The 16437-nt window shown below is 36.3% G+C and overlaps 7 protein-coding genes across 7 annotated transcripts; 4 read left to right on the top strand and 3 right to left on the bottom strand.

Annotated features, from left to right (window-relative positions):
- Positions 1 to 21: 21 nt before the first annotated feature.
- Positions 22 to 1977, bottom strand: C9374_006773 (uncharacterized protein; the record flags this gene model as incomplete). The annotated part of the gene is made up of 1 exon (XM_044696670.1): positions 22 to 1977. One exon carries the CDS (start codon positions 1975 to 1977, stop codon positions 22 to 24), a length of 1956 nt encoding a protein of 651 aa, XP_044546918.1.
- A 272-nt stretch (positions 1978 to 2249) lies between these two features.
- Positions 2250 to 3317, top strand: C9374_006772 (uncharacterized protein; the record flags this gene model as incomplete). Its single annotated transcript, XM_044696669.1, has 1 exon — positions 2250 to 3317. One exon carries the CDS (start codon positions 2250 to 2252, stop codon positions 3315 to 3317), a length of 1068 nt encoding a protein of 355 aa, XP_044546917.1.
- Positions 3318 to 3839: 522 nt separating this feature from the next.
- Positions 3840 to 4757, top strand: C9374_006771 (uncharacterized protein; the record flags this gene model as incomplete). Its single annotated transcript, XM_044696668.1, has 1 exon — positions 3840 to 4757. One exon carries the CDS (start codon positions 3840 to 3842, stop codon positions 4755 to 4757), a length of 918 nt encoding a protein of 305 aa, XP_044546916.1.
- A 118-nt stretch (positions 4758 to 4875) lies between these two features.
- Positions 4876 to 7311, top strand: C9374_006770 (uncharacterized protein; the record flags this gene model as incomplete). Its single annotated transcript, XM_044696667.1, has 1 exon — positions 4876 to 7311. The coding sequence occupies one exon, from the start codon at positions 4876 to 4878 to the stop codon at positions 7309 to 7311; it is 2436 nt and encodes an 811-aa protein (XP_044546915.1).
- A 6-nt stretch (positions 7312 to 7317) lies between these two features.
- C9374_006769 (uncharacterized protein) lies at positions 7318 to 8955 on the bottom strand (the record flags this gene model as incomplete). Its single annotated transcript, XM_044696665.1, has 1 exon — positions 7318 to 8955. The coding sequence occupies one exon, from the start codon at positions 8953 to 8955 to the stop codon at positions 7318 to 7320; it is 1638 nt and encodes a 545-aa protein (XP_044546914.1).
- Positions 8956 to 9028: 73 nt separating this feature from the next.
- C9374_006768 (uncharacterized protein) lies at positions 9029 to 10027 on the bottom strand (the record flags this gene model as incomplete). The annotated part of the gene is made up of 1 exon (XM_044696664.1): positions 9029 to 10027. One exon carries the CDS (start codon positions 10025 to 10027, stop codon positions 9029 to 9031), a length of 999 nt encoding a protein of 332 aa, XP_044546913.1.
- Positions 10028 to 10766: 739 nt separating this feature from the next.
- On the top strand, positions 10767 to 16414 carry C9374_006767 (uncharacterized protein; the record flags this gene model as incomplete). Its single annotated transcript, XM_044696663.1, has 2 exons — positions 10767 to 11619; positions 11673 to 16414. 2 exons carry the CDS (start codon positions 10767 to 10769, stop codon positions 16412 to 16414), a joined length of 5595 nt encoding a protein of 1864 aa, XP_044546912.1.
- Positions 16415 to 16437: the final 23 nt, after the last annotated feature.

Genomic DNA, 16437 nt, shown 5'->3' with positions numbered 1-16437 from the left:
TTGTAAAATCTTCATTCAATTTTATTTGAGTGACACTTCTTCCCATGATTTGTTGCCGTGTATGAGATCCAGTAATGTAGGAACAAGCTCATCAAGTGGAAGCCTTACTTGGTCGCACGAGTCACGCTCCCTAATTGTAACGGTGTTGCACTCGACGCTTTGATTGTCAATAGTGACAGCGAATGGAATACCAATTTCATCGGCTCGTGAATATTTCTTACCAATGGTTTGATTGGCAGAATTGTCCACACGAAAGGTAATACCATTTCTTGTGAATAATTGTGTTAAAGTTTTGCTCATACCTTCGAACGAAGATGCACGATTGGAAATTTGTGAAATCAATACGACCATGTAGGGAGCAATTATTGTTGGGAGAGACAATACATATTTTTGTGACATCTTTTCATGTAAGTAATTTCCTTTTCGTACCCAGAAACACTGTTCAAGTAGGCTATAGATCAATCGACCGATATGAAAAGTCGTCTCAACAGCACACGGTTCGTATTTGTACCCATATATTTTCGTTATTCTTTTTTGGAACGAAATGAAATCACTCGAAAGCTCTACTTGTCGATCGAGTTGTGGGATATAGATTGAAAATTTTCCATTACTCTCTAATTCTTGTTGAAGTTCCAGCTTTTTGTTATTCGTCAGTGTTTCCAGAAAGTTAAGAACCACACGTTTGTTCTTTCTCAATATTTTTCCAAGCTTTTCGTGTTCAACTTCCATCACAATATTTTCTGACGTCAATGGCTGGTCGAATGTTTCAAATGCCACCAATGCATGCCTCGACTGAGAGGAATGGCATTTAAGATCGTAACAATAATTGTTAACAATATCAACAACCTCAATCCATCCCAAAGAGCTTTTCAATTCACAGCTCCAATGATCCGTGGTTGAAAAAGACATTTCGTGTGATAGGTGTTGCCGAAATCGAATGGCATTAGGTAATACACCACACAGATCCATAAACAATTTCACTTTTGCAATATAATATGCTTGAATGGGGCTGTTGACAAATTGTTGATTCAATACATCTTCAATGGAAAAATCCATAGGTGGCAAACTCATGGTTTGATTTTCTCGTGTCAACAATGGCACCATGACATGCTTTACTTGATCCATTCGAGGATGCATGTCTCTATTTGGGTTGAAAAAGCATATAATTTCGGTACTTGTGAATTCTCTCACCTCACTTAACACACTTTTTGGATAAATTTCATTTCGAAACACTTGTCCTATCTGTGCTGCAGCAAATGGTAGCTTGTTTCTATTGACCTGCAACAAGCGATTGAAATTGCAATAAATATTTTGTTTCAAATCTTTACGAAGGTAATTCTTGACCTTTTGATTGGTAGATCCTTTGTTATGTATGGAAATTGGGAACATTAAATTGTAGAAATGAATATTGTGCAAGTATTTTCCTGTTGCTGGATTTTTCACACGATACTTTTTTATAAATTCATTCCAAAACTCTTCATCACCACTTCCAGCCAAAGATGAACGAATTTTCTTTTTTGCCAAATACAATTCCTCAAATTGTTCTGGTCTCAATAATTGTGAATTTTCATCCAGTTCAGTTTCAATAAAATTCTCTAGAATTCGATCCACTCTCGAAACGTAGTTGTTTCTTGCTGAGTATGGATGCTGTTGAGATGAATGGCACGGAAAATCAAATTCTTGTGCCATCCAATCGGAATGTTGTTGGAGGTGTCCATTGGCTGATAACACACATTCCATGGTCAGACTTGAACCATCCATTTCGTGTACATTTTCCTCATCTCTAATAAAATGTTGTCTCCATAATTGCAGAATATTATTCTTGATGGAGCAAGTTGGAGGTCCATAATCATAACATCCAGAAAAACCTCCATAAATTTCAAAAGAAGGAACAATGAAGAAGCGCCGAATCAATAATTGATGAAAATCATCATCTTCCGACGAGGAAGATGTATCGTTAGTGTTGTTGCTACTCATCCTCAAAAATATTTTTCGTTATTTTTGCAGCCAAGGACTTCTTTTTGCATTTTTAGCACCAAAGTTCTGGAAAATGACAGCGAAGCATTTCAATTCATGAAAATGTCATTGACTAATCACCTTGGTTAACAACATGAGAAAAAGAGGCCAAATTCAAGGGGTACCAGCATCTGTGTAATCTTCAACATTAAGCGTACAAAACGTGTGAGGAATGACCTTAAAGTTAAGTTAATTTTGGTATAGTTATTAATAGAAGAAGAAAAAACGAAAAAATGGCGTTATTGAACAGCACTTGTACCACTCACTTGTTAGATCTTGATTTTAATGTTCTTCTGTATGAGGTTGTTGTGGCCCATCTCGACGATGCTTCATGGATCTCTTTCGGATCATCATGTAAATTATTGTACAACAAACTCGTCAATAACCCCAACATTTGGGAAGAAAAATTGAAATTCCTAGATCAACAATTTGATAAAACTCTCAAAGAAGAGGAATATCTCGATCATTTCAAAGGACAAGAACAACGTATTGCAGATAATTTTCTGCATGGATATTATCAATTCAGACACAACATGTTTACTCGTTTGGATTCCAATAATTGTTTAAACGACGGAGGAAATGATCTTGAGCCGTTGATGAGAGCTTGGAAAAAGACCATGACCTCAGAAGGGCAACAAAAAGAGGACACCAGAGCATCCACCATGAAAATTCAATACTTGTTATTTAAGAAATATATGTTTTGTAATATTGTGAGCAACGGCGGCTCAGACAATGCCCCTAATGTTTGTAGACATTTAAATCACTCGGTAATGGCGACTTACAATGGGTTTTGGAGATCCTATTTTGTGAATAATCAACTGAAACCACAACAAACGTATTGTTGGTCCATTTTGTTAACACAATTTGATCGATCTTCTTCCAACAGTTGGACAATTCTTGTAGGTGTAAATTTCAACGATATTCAAGGAATACCAGAACCATTGACCACATGGTTGAGTTTTGGTTATTGCGTCAAATCCAATGCCATTGTCAAGCAATCATACACTTCATATGATCTCTCAAATGTCAACCAAGAGGGACATTTAATTGGGATTAAGTGCAATTACCGAAGAGGTCACGTGGATTTCCATGTGTATTTAGCAAATGGCACAATTCACCGTTTTGAATCAAACGAAAGTACAAAGGGTATCTGTCGACCGATTGTATCATTAGTGAATGGCAAACACATGGTAACTGTGTTGCCTTGGGATGGTAATGTTAGTAGTTTACAGTTGTCGAGCAGTGACACTGATCCACCTTCAGGCGTATCGTCCGAAGAAAAGAAATGTTTGAATATGTGAGCAATCGAACTTCATAAATTTTCACGATGCTTCAACAATTATTGAGAGTTCGCTAGTAATTCCAGGATTTTAAAGAATTCATTCACACATGTTAAGAGAAAACATCTTCCAAAACAAAATCAACAACTTGACGGTGGTCACACTTTTGACAAATGCTTCATTTTGCAACCCATCCTTTTGCTTCTTCGTCCTCATCTTCCGAAGATGTTGTTGTTGCCAACCATAGTGACGATCCGAACTGTTCCGCGATTGGATCATATAAAAAACAACAACCTTCTCCTCTCTCTGATCATCTCTCCTCCACAAAATCCATCAAACGAACCTTTTCCAAACTTCTTTTACAATATGAACATGATTTCAAAACAGCACTCTCTCAAGAACAAGATGTTTGGAATGAACGAAAACGTCTTCTCACAGAAAAAGAACAAACCATTGCTCATAAAGAACATGTGCTAGAACAGAATGAACGAGAATTTGAGAATATTGTGCAAGCACAGGTTTCCAAACAAGAAACGCAAGGAAATGATGAGCGATTATGAAGAACGAGAAACAAAAATTTCAAAAATTGAAAAACGCATTGCTTCAAGTGCCTTGTTAGAGTCTCGTCTTGGTCCGAATCAAGTCATTCGTTTAAATGTTGGAGGTAAAATCTATTGTACATTTCTCTCCACCTTGAAGAATGAAAAGGATTCCTTCTTTTGTGCCTATTTTAACGATTACTTTGATCCGAAACCGGAAGAACACGATCAAGCCTTTTTCATTGATCGTCCCTATGAACATTTTCATTTGATTTTGAATCATTTGCGAGGAATGGATATTTCCAAAAACTTGAGCGAGATGAAAGAGAGTGAATTGTGTAACTTTATGGAAGAGGTGGTCTATTATCAAATCTCTTCAATTTTCAATTTATTTCCGAGTCATGGGAAAGCCATGTTGATGAACAAATTCAATATTCATGTTCCAGATATGCTATTTCATCCCAATTACATTTCTTCTAATGCAGAACTCTCACCTGACCACAGAAGAATTCAAAAGATCAGTGGTGGCTATGAGTGGAACTGTGCCTGCATGGGAAAAACAGAATGTACTGAATTTTCAGTCAAGCTTGTAGCCAATTGTTCGCATGTATCCATTGGGTTCTGTACTACACGATTGGTTAAGCTCAATTCTGACAATACTTCACTGTCCTTTAGTTTATGTACCCATGACGGAAAATTGTATTGTTCAAGAAAGTGTTTACGATATGGTCACAAGTATATATATCAATCCATTCATGATGGATCCGTCATTAAGGTTATTTACGAACCCAAGAGAGGAAGAATTTCGTTTCTTGTGAATGATATCAATCGTGGAATGGCATTTGATCGTGTTGGGTCAAATTTGACACTTTATCCAATTATTGAGCTTGGTACTCCAGATGCTCAAGTGGAATGTTTGTAGAAGAAGGTATATGGTGTATCATAATGTAATTCAATAACAACCCTTACTTATTGTTGGACCTTGTTTTTTGAACAATGAACTTTTTTCACCATCGCCAGCTGTCAGACATCAAGAAAAAATGTTCGCTTGCTTCTCGGGTAACAACAAACCCAGACAGTCATCAAACACCTCACCATCATCAACATCTCCCAAATCATCATCCTCTCGTCAACAATTGAATGATCAACTCTCTTCGGAATTACTCTCCATTTTACTTTCCTATTTTTCTCTTGAAGAGAAATTACGAGTGTTGAGATTTGTTTCGAAAGCATGGTTTACCTTTTGTTGGATTAGTACCAACAAAATTCATATTGATCAAACATGGAATCAACAATTTGTGGAATATGTAATTAAATATGTAGTATTAGACAAGGCATTACCATTTGTGGAAGAATTGAGAATTGAGCATGAAGCAGTCTTCAAAAAGGAATTTTCAACAACTAGTTCTACCATTAAATTATTTTCACAAAAGTTTGCTTCGAAAAGCCGTCGCCTCAAATCACTGTATATCAAGCCAGCTATTAGTGCAGATGAACTCTATTTTATTTGTACTAAATTACCAAATTTGACACATTTACATGTGAACATTCATAATTGCAGAAATGAAACCACCAACAACATTATTAGTGAATTTTTTGAAGAGCCATCCATGACTGAACCTAACAATATTCAGTTCAAAAGCAATGATATTGTTTTGCCCAAGTTGAAGTCTATTACGATTGAAAATGCCAACTTGTCGAAAGAATTCATCTCAAAATTCTTATTATTGATGTTACAGAAGAATCTATTGATGAATCTCAGAAGCATGGGACTTGTTCAATCGGTTCAACAAGGAGTTCCATCAACCGACGGCTGTGAAATGTTAGATCATTTAGAAATTGCTAAAAGTAGTCTATTAGATGAAGCGTTTGAACAGTTCGAGAAGTATTTAAAATTCTACTGCGAAAATGAATTGAAAATATTCGGAAGCGTCAGTGAGAAGTCGTACAAAAATACCATTCCCTTAAAATCACTTATTTTCAAGTACAATTTGTCGATTCAAGATTCTGGATGTGTGGCTTGTTCAAATATATTCAAAGGTATTGAAACGTTACATTTTGATAAGAATAAGAAACCTGAATTGACATTTGGAGCTGCTCCTAAAACGAACGAAGATTCATTGATCACAGAAAATAATGGATTGACAAGTATCTTGTACAAATTCAAAGATACTTTAAAAGATTTGAAATTGTCAGAGTTTGCATTTCATGCGTCAGGACTACAGGATGACATTCCATATAATTTCACACAAGTTCTAACTCATTTGACAGAATTGAGGGAAATTCATCTTGATTTGGGTTCATGCTCAAGATCTGTCAGCGTACAAGCTCCCTATTTATGCTCAAATCTATTTGAATTATCGAATCATCTCGAAAAAATTGTGCTCAATGAATGTGGTGATGTTCTAACACAAGAAGGATGGGATTCCATGACTGGAATGCACATGTCCACAGATAATTCCATTTATCCCAAACTGCATACTCTCTATATTCACAGTGGGAAAATGTATAACGTGACTAGGAGTTTAATCAGAGAAAATGCCTTTGTGAATTTGAAACATCTCACTCTGGATTATTGTTGCAGAATTGAGAGTTTATTTACCACTGCAAAGGAACCTGCCTCTACCTCAACCATTAATGAGAAAGATGAAGTTGTATCAGTGATCAATAAGAAAAAGCTACACTCGTTGACATTTGAGAGATGTATTCGACTCAGGCGTGGAATGGAGCAATTGCTAGCCATGTGTGATCTCAAGGTTCTGGAACAGCTTGATTTTATTGACTCCAGGGAGTATACAAATTTTGAATGGATGTTAAAACTGAATCATGTGAAACAGTTGGACCTGAGTAACAACATTCAAATGAAGGATGAAGATTTGAGAGGCCTAGTTAATTGTGAACAACTTGAAAAGTTATCTCTTGCTCATAACAAAACTCTCAACGGAAAGGGACTTAAATATTTGGCAAATTCTCCTCGTGTTTGCGAAACAATGCGAGAATTGAATTTAGATTGGTGTACCAAGTTAGAGGATGAAGGCTTGGAAAGCGTTTCCAAATTCACAAATCTGAGAGTATTCAACATTCTGCATGTTAAACGAATCAATCGATTTGACTACTTGAAAAGTTTGACACAACTTGAAACATTAATCTTAGTAAGATGCTTCAATATCAAGGATGACAATATCATTCCAGTGATAGAAAATTGTCCTCATATTAGAATTCTTACCATTCATGGTGGTCATTATGGTTACAATGAATTCATTACTAACAAAACCATCAAAGCTATTACACAACATTTGAGATCAATTCAACAATTGACTATCAACTTTGCAGCCATTACAGACAAGGGAGTGAAGGAATTAAGCTCATTACCATATCTCACTCATCTTAATGTCCAGAGATGTAAAGTCACAGAAAAGATGCAAAAGTATTTCCCTCACACTTCAATCATTATGGATATTGATTACAAAAAGTAGAGTTCATCAGTTTCTTTGAAGTACGTATGGTAGAAAATCCAATCTTGTACCGCTGTAATACATGAGAAGGAGATCTATAATGTACACTAATAATGTCCTTATGGGCAAGTTCATTAAAAACAGCTGTAATCTATCGTTTAAGGAAGATTCTCGTCTGTAAAACGGAGTGCTGAGAGCGTCACTGCTTGGCGGACATGATGTTAGAGTTGATAGCTTGTTACATTGCTCATCCATTTGTTTCAATACTTCTCGGTACTGATCCATTGTCTTTTCAACGCGACGGTTCTTTTTTGAAGATTTATCTTTTCCAACTTTGTTTATGGATGATGTCTGATTATCCTTGTCACGTTCTGCGGCTGTTCCAGAAGTTTTTACAACCTCGTTTACGGCATTGTTAATATTGTTAATCGTTTCTTTAAAGATTGGTAACAATTCGCGTGTTTGTGAGAGGAGAGTGTACGACAGAGTTTCAGCTGCATCAATCACATTTTCTGTTGTTGTTTTCATTTCTGCTTGAATAAGGTTGAGACTATTATATTTACACGTCCACTCCTCAGCTTTTTCAAGAATTGAAATTAATTTTTTAAAGCATGCTTTTGATTCTTCCACTAGTTGTTGAATAGATTTTGAAAGGTCCTCCTTGGCGTTTGCAGAGCATATTGACAACGTAGTTAAAATATTGGAAAGTTTAAGCTGTGCCTCATAAATTTTCTCTGATTGAGCACGACTTTGTTGCATTTCAGCGTTTCTCAACTGATTTGACACCTGTGGAGTGATAAATACATTGTTTCCAATTGAAGTGTCAGCTCCATTAAACTTAGCGATTTCTCTTTCACGCTCTGTTCTAGAATTGGCTTTGGCAATGCTCAATAAATTACTCATGACCGAATCGATCAAATCATAACTGTAAAACACTATTACAGATCTCAAAATAGCCTTTATCACCTGAGAAATCCATGGTATGTCTGTTATAGTTTGTGTACTAGAAGTGGGTGATTCTGATTGCATGTTGTTGTTGACTTTCATTGTTCGTAGCATCATCAATAAATTTCCAATTGATTCCACATTGAATACATTGAAAAAGCTATAGTAAAGTCCAGATACAATCATATGAATAATTCTAAACGATTTTCTTTTAAACATATTCAATGTATCTACATGATCATCATTTTCCATTCTTCTCAGCTGAATAGCTGTTTCTATTATTTCGTTCAAAAACTGTTTTCTTTCTCGCAAATTCAAAAAATCCTTCCAATAGTAATTTTCGTGATCATAATTTTCGGAACGATCCGAATTTTTCTTTCTAATTCTAATTTCTTGATTTGTAGTATTAAGAGAAATTTTCAATTCTCCAATTTCATGATTTAAATAATTAAATAAATCTCTTCTTAAAATCTCGCTTAATTTTTCATATCGCATCATGTAATGATCCCGAGATTGTCTTCTATATAATTTATCTAACAAAAAGGAAATGAAACAAACAATGCTATCATCCAACACCACACTCCAGAAAAGAGAAATATATCGCTTTCCAGCCACAGGAGAAGATGTACTCAGCCACGAAGACCATGTTGAAGAATTTGGCGAGTAGTAACTCGAGTTATAATTCCTGTCATTGCCAAAGTAAGAACCAGATGCATTCATTTTTTTGTTTGCTTTGCCTAATCAAGAACAATTCTCGAATATAATATAATCATCAAAAGATTTAACTCATGAATTACTTTAACAACATTTCCAATATTGCCATTCTCATGAACATGCCATTGTTCATTTGTCTGAAATATGCAGCTCTTTCATCAGAATCAATAGCTTCATCGAGCTCATCTACTCTTGGTAATGGATGCATAATAATTGGCACATGGGAATTCCTAGAAGCACTTAAATTTTCTTTCTTTAAACAGAACGAGGACTTGAGCTTTAAATATTGTTCTTCGCTCTCAAATCGTTCTTTTTGTAATCGAGTGACATAAATAACGTCCAATTCGTTCATAATTTCAGGTGTTAACATTTCAGTCTGTACGAGAGTATGATTGACACCCAATTGAACACATTCATCAATCACGTATTGAGGCATTCTCAATCCTTCAGGCGAAATTAAATAAATTTTCAAAGGTTGATTTCTAAAATAAATATATAACAATCTCAGTAAAGAATGAACCGTTCGACCATATTTTAAATCTCCAAATAAACAAATTGTTTGCACTTGAAAATCAATCTTCTTGGCCACTCGATCTTGTTCTTCCTTAATTGTAAATAAATCTAAGAGAGCCTGTGTTGGATGTTCTCCATCACCGTCTCCTGCATTGACCAAAGGTTTTGTTAGATAGGACGACATTTCTTGATGAACTCCTCTCTTGGAATGTCTCATCACAGTTAAATCTCCATATTGTTCCATCACTCGGAGTGTGTCTTGAAGAGATTCACCCTTCACGCTGCTGCTACTTTGAATATCCAAAGTTAGAGGATGACCTCCCAATCTCAACACTGCACTCTGAAAACTGCACATGGTTCTGGTAGAAGGCTCAAAAAACAACAAATTGACAATCTTATCTTTGAGGATGGAATTGTATTGATCATGTTGTTGAGTACTGAAAAAATGTTTAAATTCAGAAGCACGGTGGCAAAGCCTTTCGCTGAGTTGCGGAGTGATTTGTTTGATAGTAATGAGATGAGATAATTTGTTAGTGCTTTCGGAATGAATGGATTGGGAAATCATGGTGTGTTTTCGGCAGTGGAGAGGTGGTTGTGTTGGTGAAGATGATGAAAATACTGGTTATTGTTTTTTTCCAAGGTGCTGGCTTGGTCGGACCAAATTGAGAACACATCCAATAGTTGTAAGCCATCAAATGTGGATCATGCACCGGTATCCATCTAACAAGCAATTCTCATTCATACCATCATCATCGCTTTTCTGTCTGAATCATTATGAGAGAAGTGTTGTACGATAACGACAAACAACACTCCTTGAAGCTCATTAACACTAACCTCATGAGAGCTCTCAACAACGAATAATTTGGTGGGTACCATCATTTAACCCGCAAGGTAATTACAACAAGCGAGCCGTACCACAAAACCTGCAACAATTGTTTGAAATTCAAAATCTTCCTCTCGAAAAAAGAGAGCACAAGCAGGAGCAACCTTCTTTCGAGTTGACCATCATCGTTACCAACGTTTGTTGTACATAGCCAACCAATCTCTCTTTCCAGACATTAGAAGTGAATTCAATTTTCAAAGGTAGGTAATCTATTTGGCTGGCCATTGAGCTGGTATAAACCAAGCTGTGATACCACATGACGATTCATTCGTGCATCTTCTAATAACCACTGTCCTTCTTGTAATACCATCAACAATTGTTGAATTACCTTATATAACACTCCGATGATGGCTATTGATGCATCATTTAGCTTGTAGAAAAAAACAAATAGGACCTCTCACACTCGAACAACACAGAAGAAATGTATCCTTCATCCTCGCCATCCAACAAATCTTTCATGAGTTATTACAGTCCAAAGATGGGCTCAACTCCTCCTTCTCATCTTTCCGCTCATCACCAATACCATCACCATTCTCATCATTCTCACCATAGTCCTTCTTCTACCAACACAGCTTTGAGCAGCTTGTTGAATTCAGCACAAGCATTGTTGTCTCCTAACAGTAGTAATACTCAATTCATGAGTCAACAACCTCATCATCAACCCTCTCAAGCTGTGAGTAGTGGTGTTTTAAATCCGAGCACTACTAAATTCGGACCTCACATTTTTGATAGCTACTTGGAATTGCAAGATGGTACAAGATACTATGGTAAGGCTTTTGGAGCTACCAAGTGCATGAATGAAAAGGATACCAATTGGGATACATCATTCTCTGTAAGTGGTGAATGTGTATTTACCACTGCAATGGTTGGGTATCCAGAGTCTTTGACAGATCCATCGTATCAAGGACAAATATTGGTGTTAACTTTTCCACTTGTGGGTAATTATGGAGCTCCTCCATTCAAGAAAAATCAATTACCTTCTGCAGCTACTATGAACAATACTATGGCCAATGAATATGTTGATGATTTTGGTTTGTTACCTCGTTTAGAGAGTGACAGAATTCATATTCGAGGATTAATTGTTCAAGATTATTCTCACAATTATTCTCATTATGAAGCTATTTGTTCACTTCATCGTTGGCTACAAGAATATAATATTCCAGGTATTTATCACGTTGATACCAGAGCAATCACAAAGAAATTAAGAAATGAACGCTCCATGCTTGGCAGAATTGTCACAGACATTAATGCTGCAGATGAGATGATAAAGTTATGTAAGGAACTTAACTGGTATGATCCAGGGCAGATCCAGACATTATTACACAAGTAACATGTAAGGAAGTCAAAGTATACGGGCATGGAAATACCTTTAAGGTTATTGCAATTGACTGCGGAATGAAATATAACATTATTAGAGAGCTTGTGAAGAGAGACATTGAATTGAAGGTAGTTCCATTCAATTACAATTGGGTTGAAGAAGTTGACCATTTGGATGGTCTATTTATTAGCAATGGACCAGGTAATCCAAACAATTTTGTTTCTACAATTGAGTATTTAAAGGATTATATTAGAAAAGCATCATCAAAGGAATTACCAATGATCCCTATATTTGGAATTTGTTTGGGTAACCAACTTGTTGGTAGAGCTGTTGGAGCATCTGTTTACAAATTACCATTTGGTAATCGTGGTCACAATCAACCTGTAATTGACCAATTGACAAGAAAATGTTTTATAACCTCCCAAAATCATGGTTATGCTGTTGATAACTCCAGTCTACCCTACAACTTCAAACCATACTTTATTAACGCAAACGACAACAGTAACGAAGGAATTTATTGCACAAACATGCCAATTTTCACTTCACAATTCCATCCTGAAGCCAAAGGAGGTCCAGAGGACACCTTCTTCCTTTTCGACCAATTTGTTGACTTGATGAAATTGAAATGTAATGGCAAATTGTTAGAAATTACCAACTTCGAGTCACACTACAGCAAGGTGTTTGTAAGACATCATAAGAATATGAGAACCAAATTTAATGAACTTTTGCAATCTATTGAGGATACATCAGACATTAGCACACCAATTTTCCAACAACAAGAAATATTGATGAAGAAGAGTATCTTCTCGGCTGAGTATAAGAGAGATCCGTCACAAAAACGAGAAAAATCAATTTCCAAGAAACCTCCTCTCCCAAAGAAAGTTATTGTGCTTGGAAGTGGTGGTCTTCAAATTGGACAAGCAGGTGAATTTGATTACAGTGGTTCACAATGTATTAAGGCCCTCAAAGAAGAGGGAATCTTTACAATTTTAATTAACCCAAATATTGCTACAGTCCAGACATCGAAGGAACTTGCTGATAGAGTATACTTCGGCCCAGTTACTCCAGATTTTGTTGAAAAGGTTATTGAAAAGGAAGCAGCAGATGGGTTGTTACTCTCATTCGGAGGTCAGACAGCACTAAATTGTGGTGTTCAATTGCACAAGAGTGGTGTGTTGGAAACATTAGGATGTAGAGTATTAGGTACGCCAGTTCAATCTATTATTGATACCGAAGATAGAGATATTTTCAATCAAAAGATGAGAGAAATTGGCCAACCAGTTGCCGATTCATGTGCATGTGACAATGTCGATGAAGCCATTGTTAGTGCACACAAAATTGGATTTCCAGTGATCGTGAGAGCTGCTTTCGCTTTGGGTGGTCTTGGTTCTGGTTTTGCAAATGATGAAAGAGAGTTAAGAGAATTAGCTACTCAAGCATTAAGCTCATCTCCTCAAATTCTTGTCGAAAAGAGTGTTAAAGGATGGAAAGAGATTGAATATGAAGTTGTAAGAGACTCTAATGACAATTGCATTACAGTTTGTAACATGGAAAACTTTGATCCTGTTGGCATCCATACTGGTGAGTCAATTGTCGTTGCTCCTTCTCAAACTCTTAATAATGACGAATATCATATGCTCAGAACTGCAGCTATTAAGGTGATTAGACACTTGGGAATTGTTGGAGAATGCAATATTCAATATGCTCTCAATCCTTACAGTAGAGAATATGTAATCATTGAAGTCAATGCTCGTCTTAGTAGAAGCTCTGCCTTAGCAAGCAAAGCCACAGGATATCCTCTTGCTTTTGTTGCTGCAAAGCTCTCATTGGGAATGGAATTAATTGATATTAAGAATTCAGTGACAAAGGAAACTACTGCATGCTTTGAGCCAGCTCTTGACTATTGTGTTGTTAAAATGCCAAGATGGGATTTGAAAAAGTTTGTTCGTGTCTCTACTAACATTGGAAGTGCAATGAAGAGCGTTGGTGAAGTCATGGCTATTGGTCGTAATTTTGAAGAAGCCATTCAAAAAGCTATTCGTATGGTCAACACGAGTTATAGAGGATTTGAAACCACTGGATCACTATTTGATTATGAAAAGCTATTGAAGACCATTCCAAATAACATTATTCAACCAAATAGCAATCCATTTGCAATTCCAACAGTGATCAATGCTAAGGAAGAGGTTAAACAAAGAGTAATTAGAGAATTGTTACATCCAACAGATCAAAGAATTTTCGCAATTGCTCTGGCCATGGACTTGTTTGACATGACCGTAGACCAAATTCATCAATTCACACAAATTGATCGTTGGTTCTTGTACAAGCTCAATAACATTGTACAAACCAGAAAGGCACTCAAAGGAGTCGGCAAGTATATGCAATCAACTGTTGACATTCCATACCCTCTCTTAATTCTCTCAAAGCAGCAAGGTTTCTCAGATTTGCAAATAGCATCTTACCTTCCAAACTCTGTGTTCCAAAACTTTGTTCCAGATTCGTCTTTCCCTTACAAATTATCCTCAAAAGATCATTTAACAAATATTGATAAGGAATTGATCGTTAGATATGTCAGAAAGTATATTCACAAGATTCAACCAATTGTTAAACAAATTGACACCTTAGCAGCAGAGTATCCTGCCCAAACAAATTATCTTTATACAACCTATAACGCTGGAATCAACAGCATTGCATTACCTGATGAGAAATCCCAAAATAAGTCCAAATTTGTATATCCTGATCATCATCTCCACCATGATGTGACATTTAATGATAAGGGTGTTATGGTTTTGGGAAGTGGAGTTTATAGAATTGGTAGCAGTGTAGAATTTGATTATTGTGGTGTGATGTGTATTCGTGAGTTAAGAAGATTAGGATTTAAGACTGTCATGATCAATTACAATCCAGAAACTGTTTCTACTGATTATGACGAACCAGATCGCCTCTATTTTGAAGAACTGAGTCTTGAAAGAGTGATGGATATTTATGAACAAGAATCATGTTCTAGTGCTATAATTAGCGTTGGAGGTCAACAACCCAATAACATTGCTCTTCCTCTCGATAAGCAATGTAATGTGAATATTCTTGGAACAAGTGCAGATTCCATTGACTCATGTGAAGACAGAAACAAGTTCAGCAAACTTTTAGATTCTCTTGTCGACAATCGAGGAGAGAAACTTATTTATCAACCTGAGTGGGCTGCTCTAACTACTGTTGAAGATGCTCTTTATTTTGCCAACAAGGTTCAATACCCAGTTTTGATTAGACCAAGTTATGTATTGAGTGGTGCAGCTATGAATGTGGCGTACTCAGACACTGAATTATTACAACAATTGTATGAAGCTGCTGACGTTTCAAGCGAACATCCTGTTGTTATTTCCAAGTTCTATGAAAACGCCAAAGAAATTGAAATTGATGGTGTTGCTCAAAATGGATTTATTATCATTGATGCTATCAGTGAGCATGTAGAAAGAGCAGGAACTCATAGTGGAGATGCTACTTTAATTTGTCCACCTTACAGCTTGAGTTTTGATATTCAAGATCTTATTAGAGAAAAGGCAGCTCTTATTGCCAAAGCACTTAACATTAGTGGTCCATTCAATATGCAATTCCTCTTTGATAATGAACTTCCACATGACAGTGCGAACAATACTCAACCATCTTCATGGAGTGACGAAGAGGAAGACCCACAAGAGGAAGCTCTCAAGTTATATAGAAGTTTATCAAAGAGATTGAGAGTTATTGAATGCAATTTAAGAGCCTCAAGATCATTCCCATTCATATCAAAGACTCTTGATTTGGACTTTATCGCCCTAGCAGCCAAAGTTTTCACAAATACCTTCCTTTTACCATCAAATATTGAGCAAATGACATCCAAACAGAAAGTACCAACTCAAAATTATTATGAGCAAATGAATTTATTGAATGAAATTGCTCAACTACGTTCCAATAATCAACAGCAACAATCCTCTCCAAATCACAATGAGTTGATTGATAAATACTCAATGACCTATGAATCCATTCAAAGAAAACGATTCTGTAAATCGTTCTACGGATGTAAGACTCCAATGTTTTCATTCAAGAGATTGGCTGATTGTGATCCAAAATTGGGTGTAGAAATGGCCAGTACTGGTGAAGTGGCATGCTTTGGACAAACTGTCAGAGATGCCTTCTTAAAGGGCATGAGTAGTGCATTCCCTAATTTACCAACTTCGTTAGATCATCGTAGTAAGAGCGTGTTAATTGCCTCATTCCCTCACTCAACCAAGGCCAATATGGAGTTAATTAACCATTTACTTCAATCTATTTACATTCTATATCAACATTTACGATACACTATTTATGTTTCACCCTACGTTGCTGAGAAATTGTCTCAAAACTTACCCCAGCTCAAATATCACGTGCTACAGTTGCAGCAATATGTGCCGCTTGATGAAAGAGGAATTTGTCTTGCCAGCCAATTGAAGTTAGACGAGGAGGCTGAGATTTTGAAGAAGATTGGCTCTGACATTAGCATGATTGTTGACGTTCCATTCCCAGACAACAACCAAAAGTTAAAGGAACAACATTATCTCATCAGACGAAAAGCAATCAATTACGATAGACATTTATTCAACAACTACGAAGTGTTTAACCTGTATGTGAAATGTTTAAAGGATTTGAAAGACAAGAAGCAAAATTTGGATACATTGAATGTTAATCCATACTCACATTACCTTGAACTTCAAGCTACAGACTTGAGACTTTGTTAAAGCGAAAATGAACATGTCAACAA

Source organism: Naegleria lovaniensis, assembly GCF_003324165.1.
Source record: "Naegleria lovaniensis strain ATCC 30569 chromosome Unknown tig028, whole genome shotgun sequence".
NCBI classification, from domain to species: Eukaryota; Heterolobosea; class Eutetramitea; order Acrasida; family Naegleriidae; genus Naegleria; species Naegleria lovaniensis.
The sequence above is the reverse complement of the archived record's forward strand: the minus strand, read 5'-3'. Positions and strand labels throughout refer to the sequence as shown.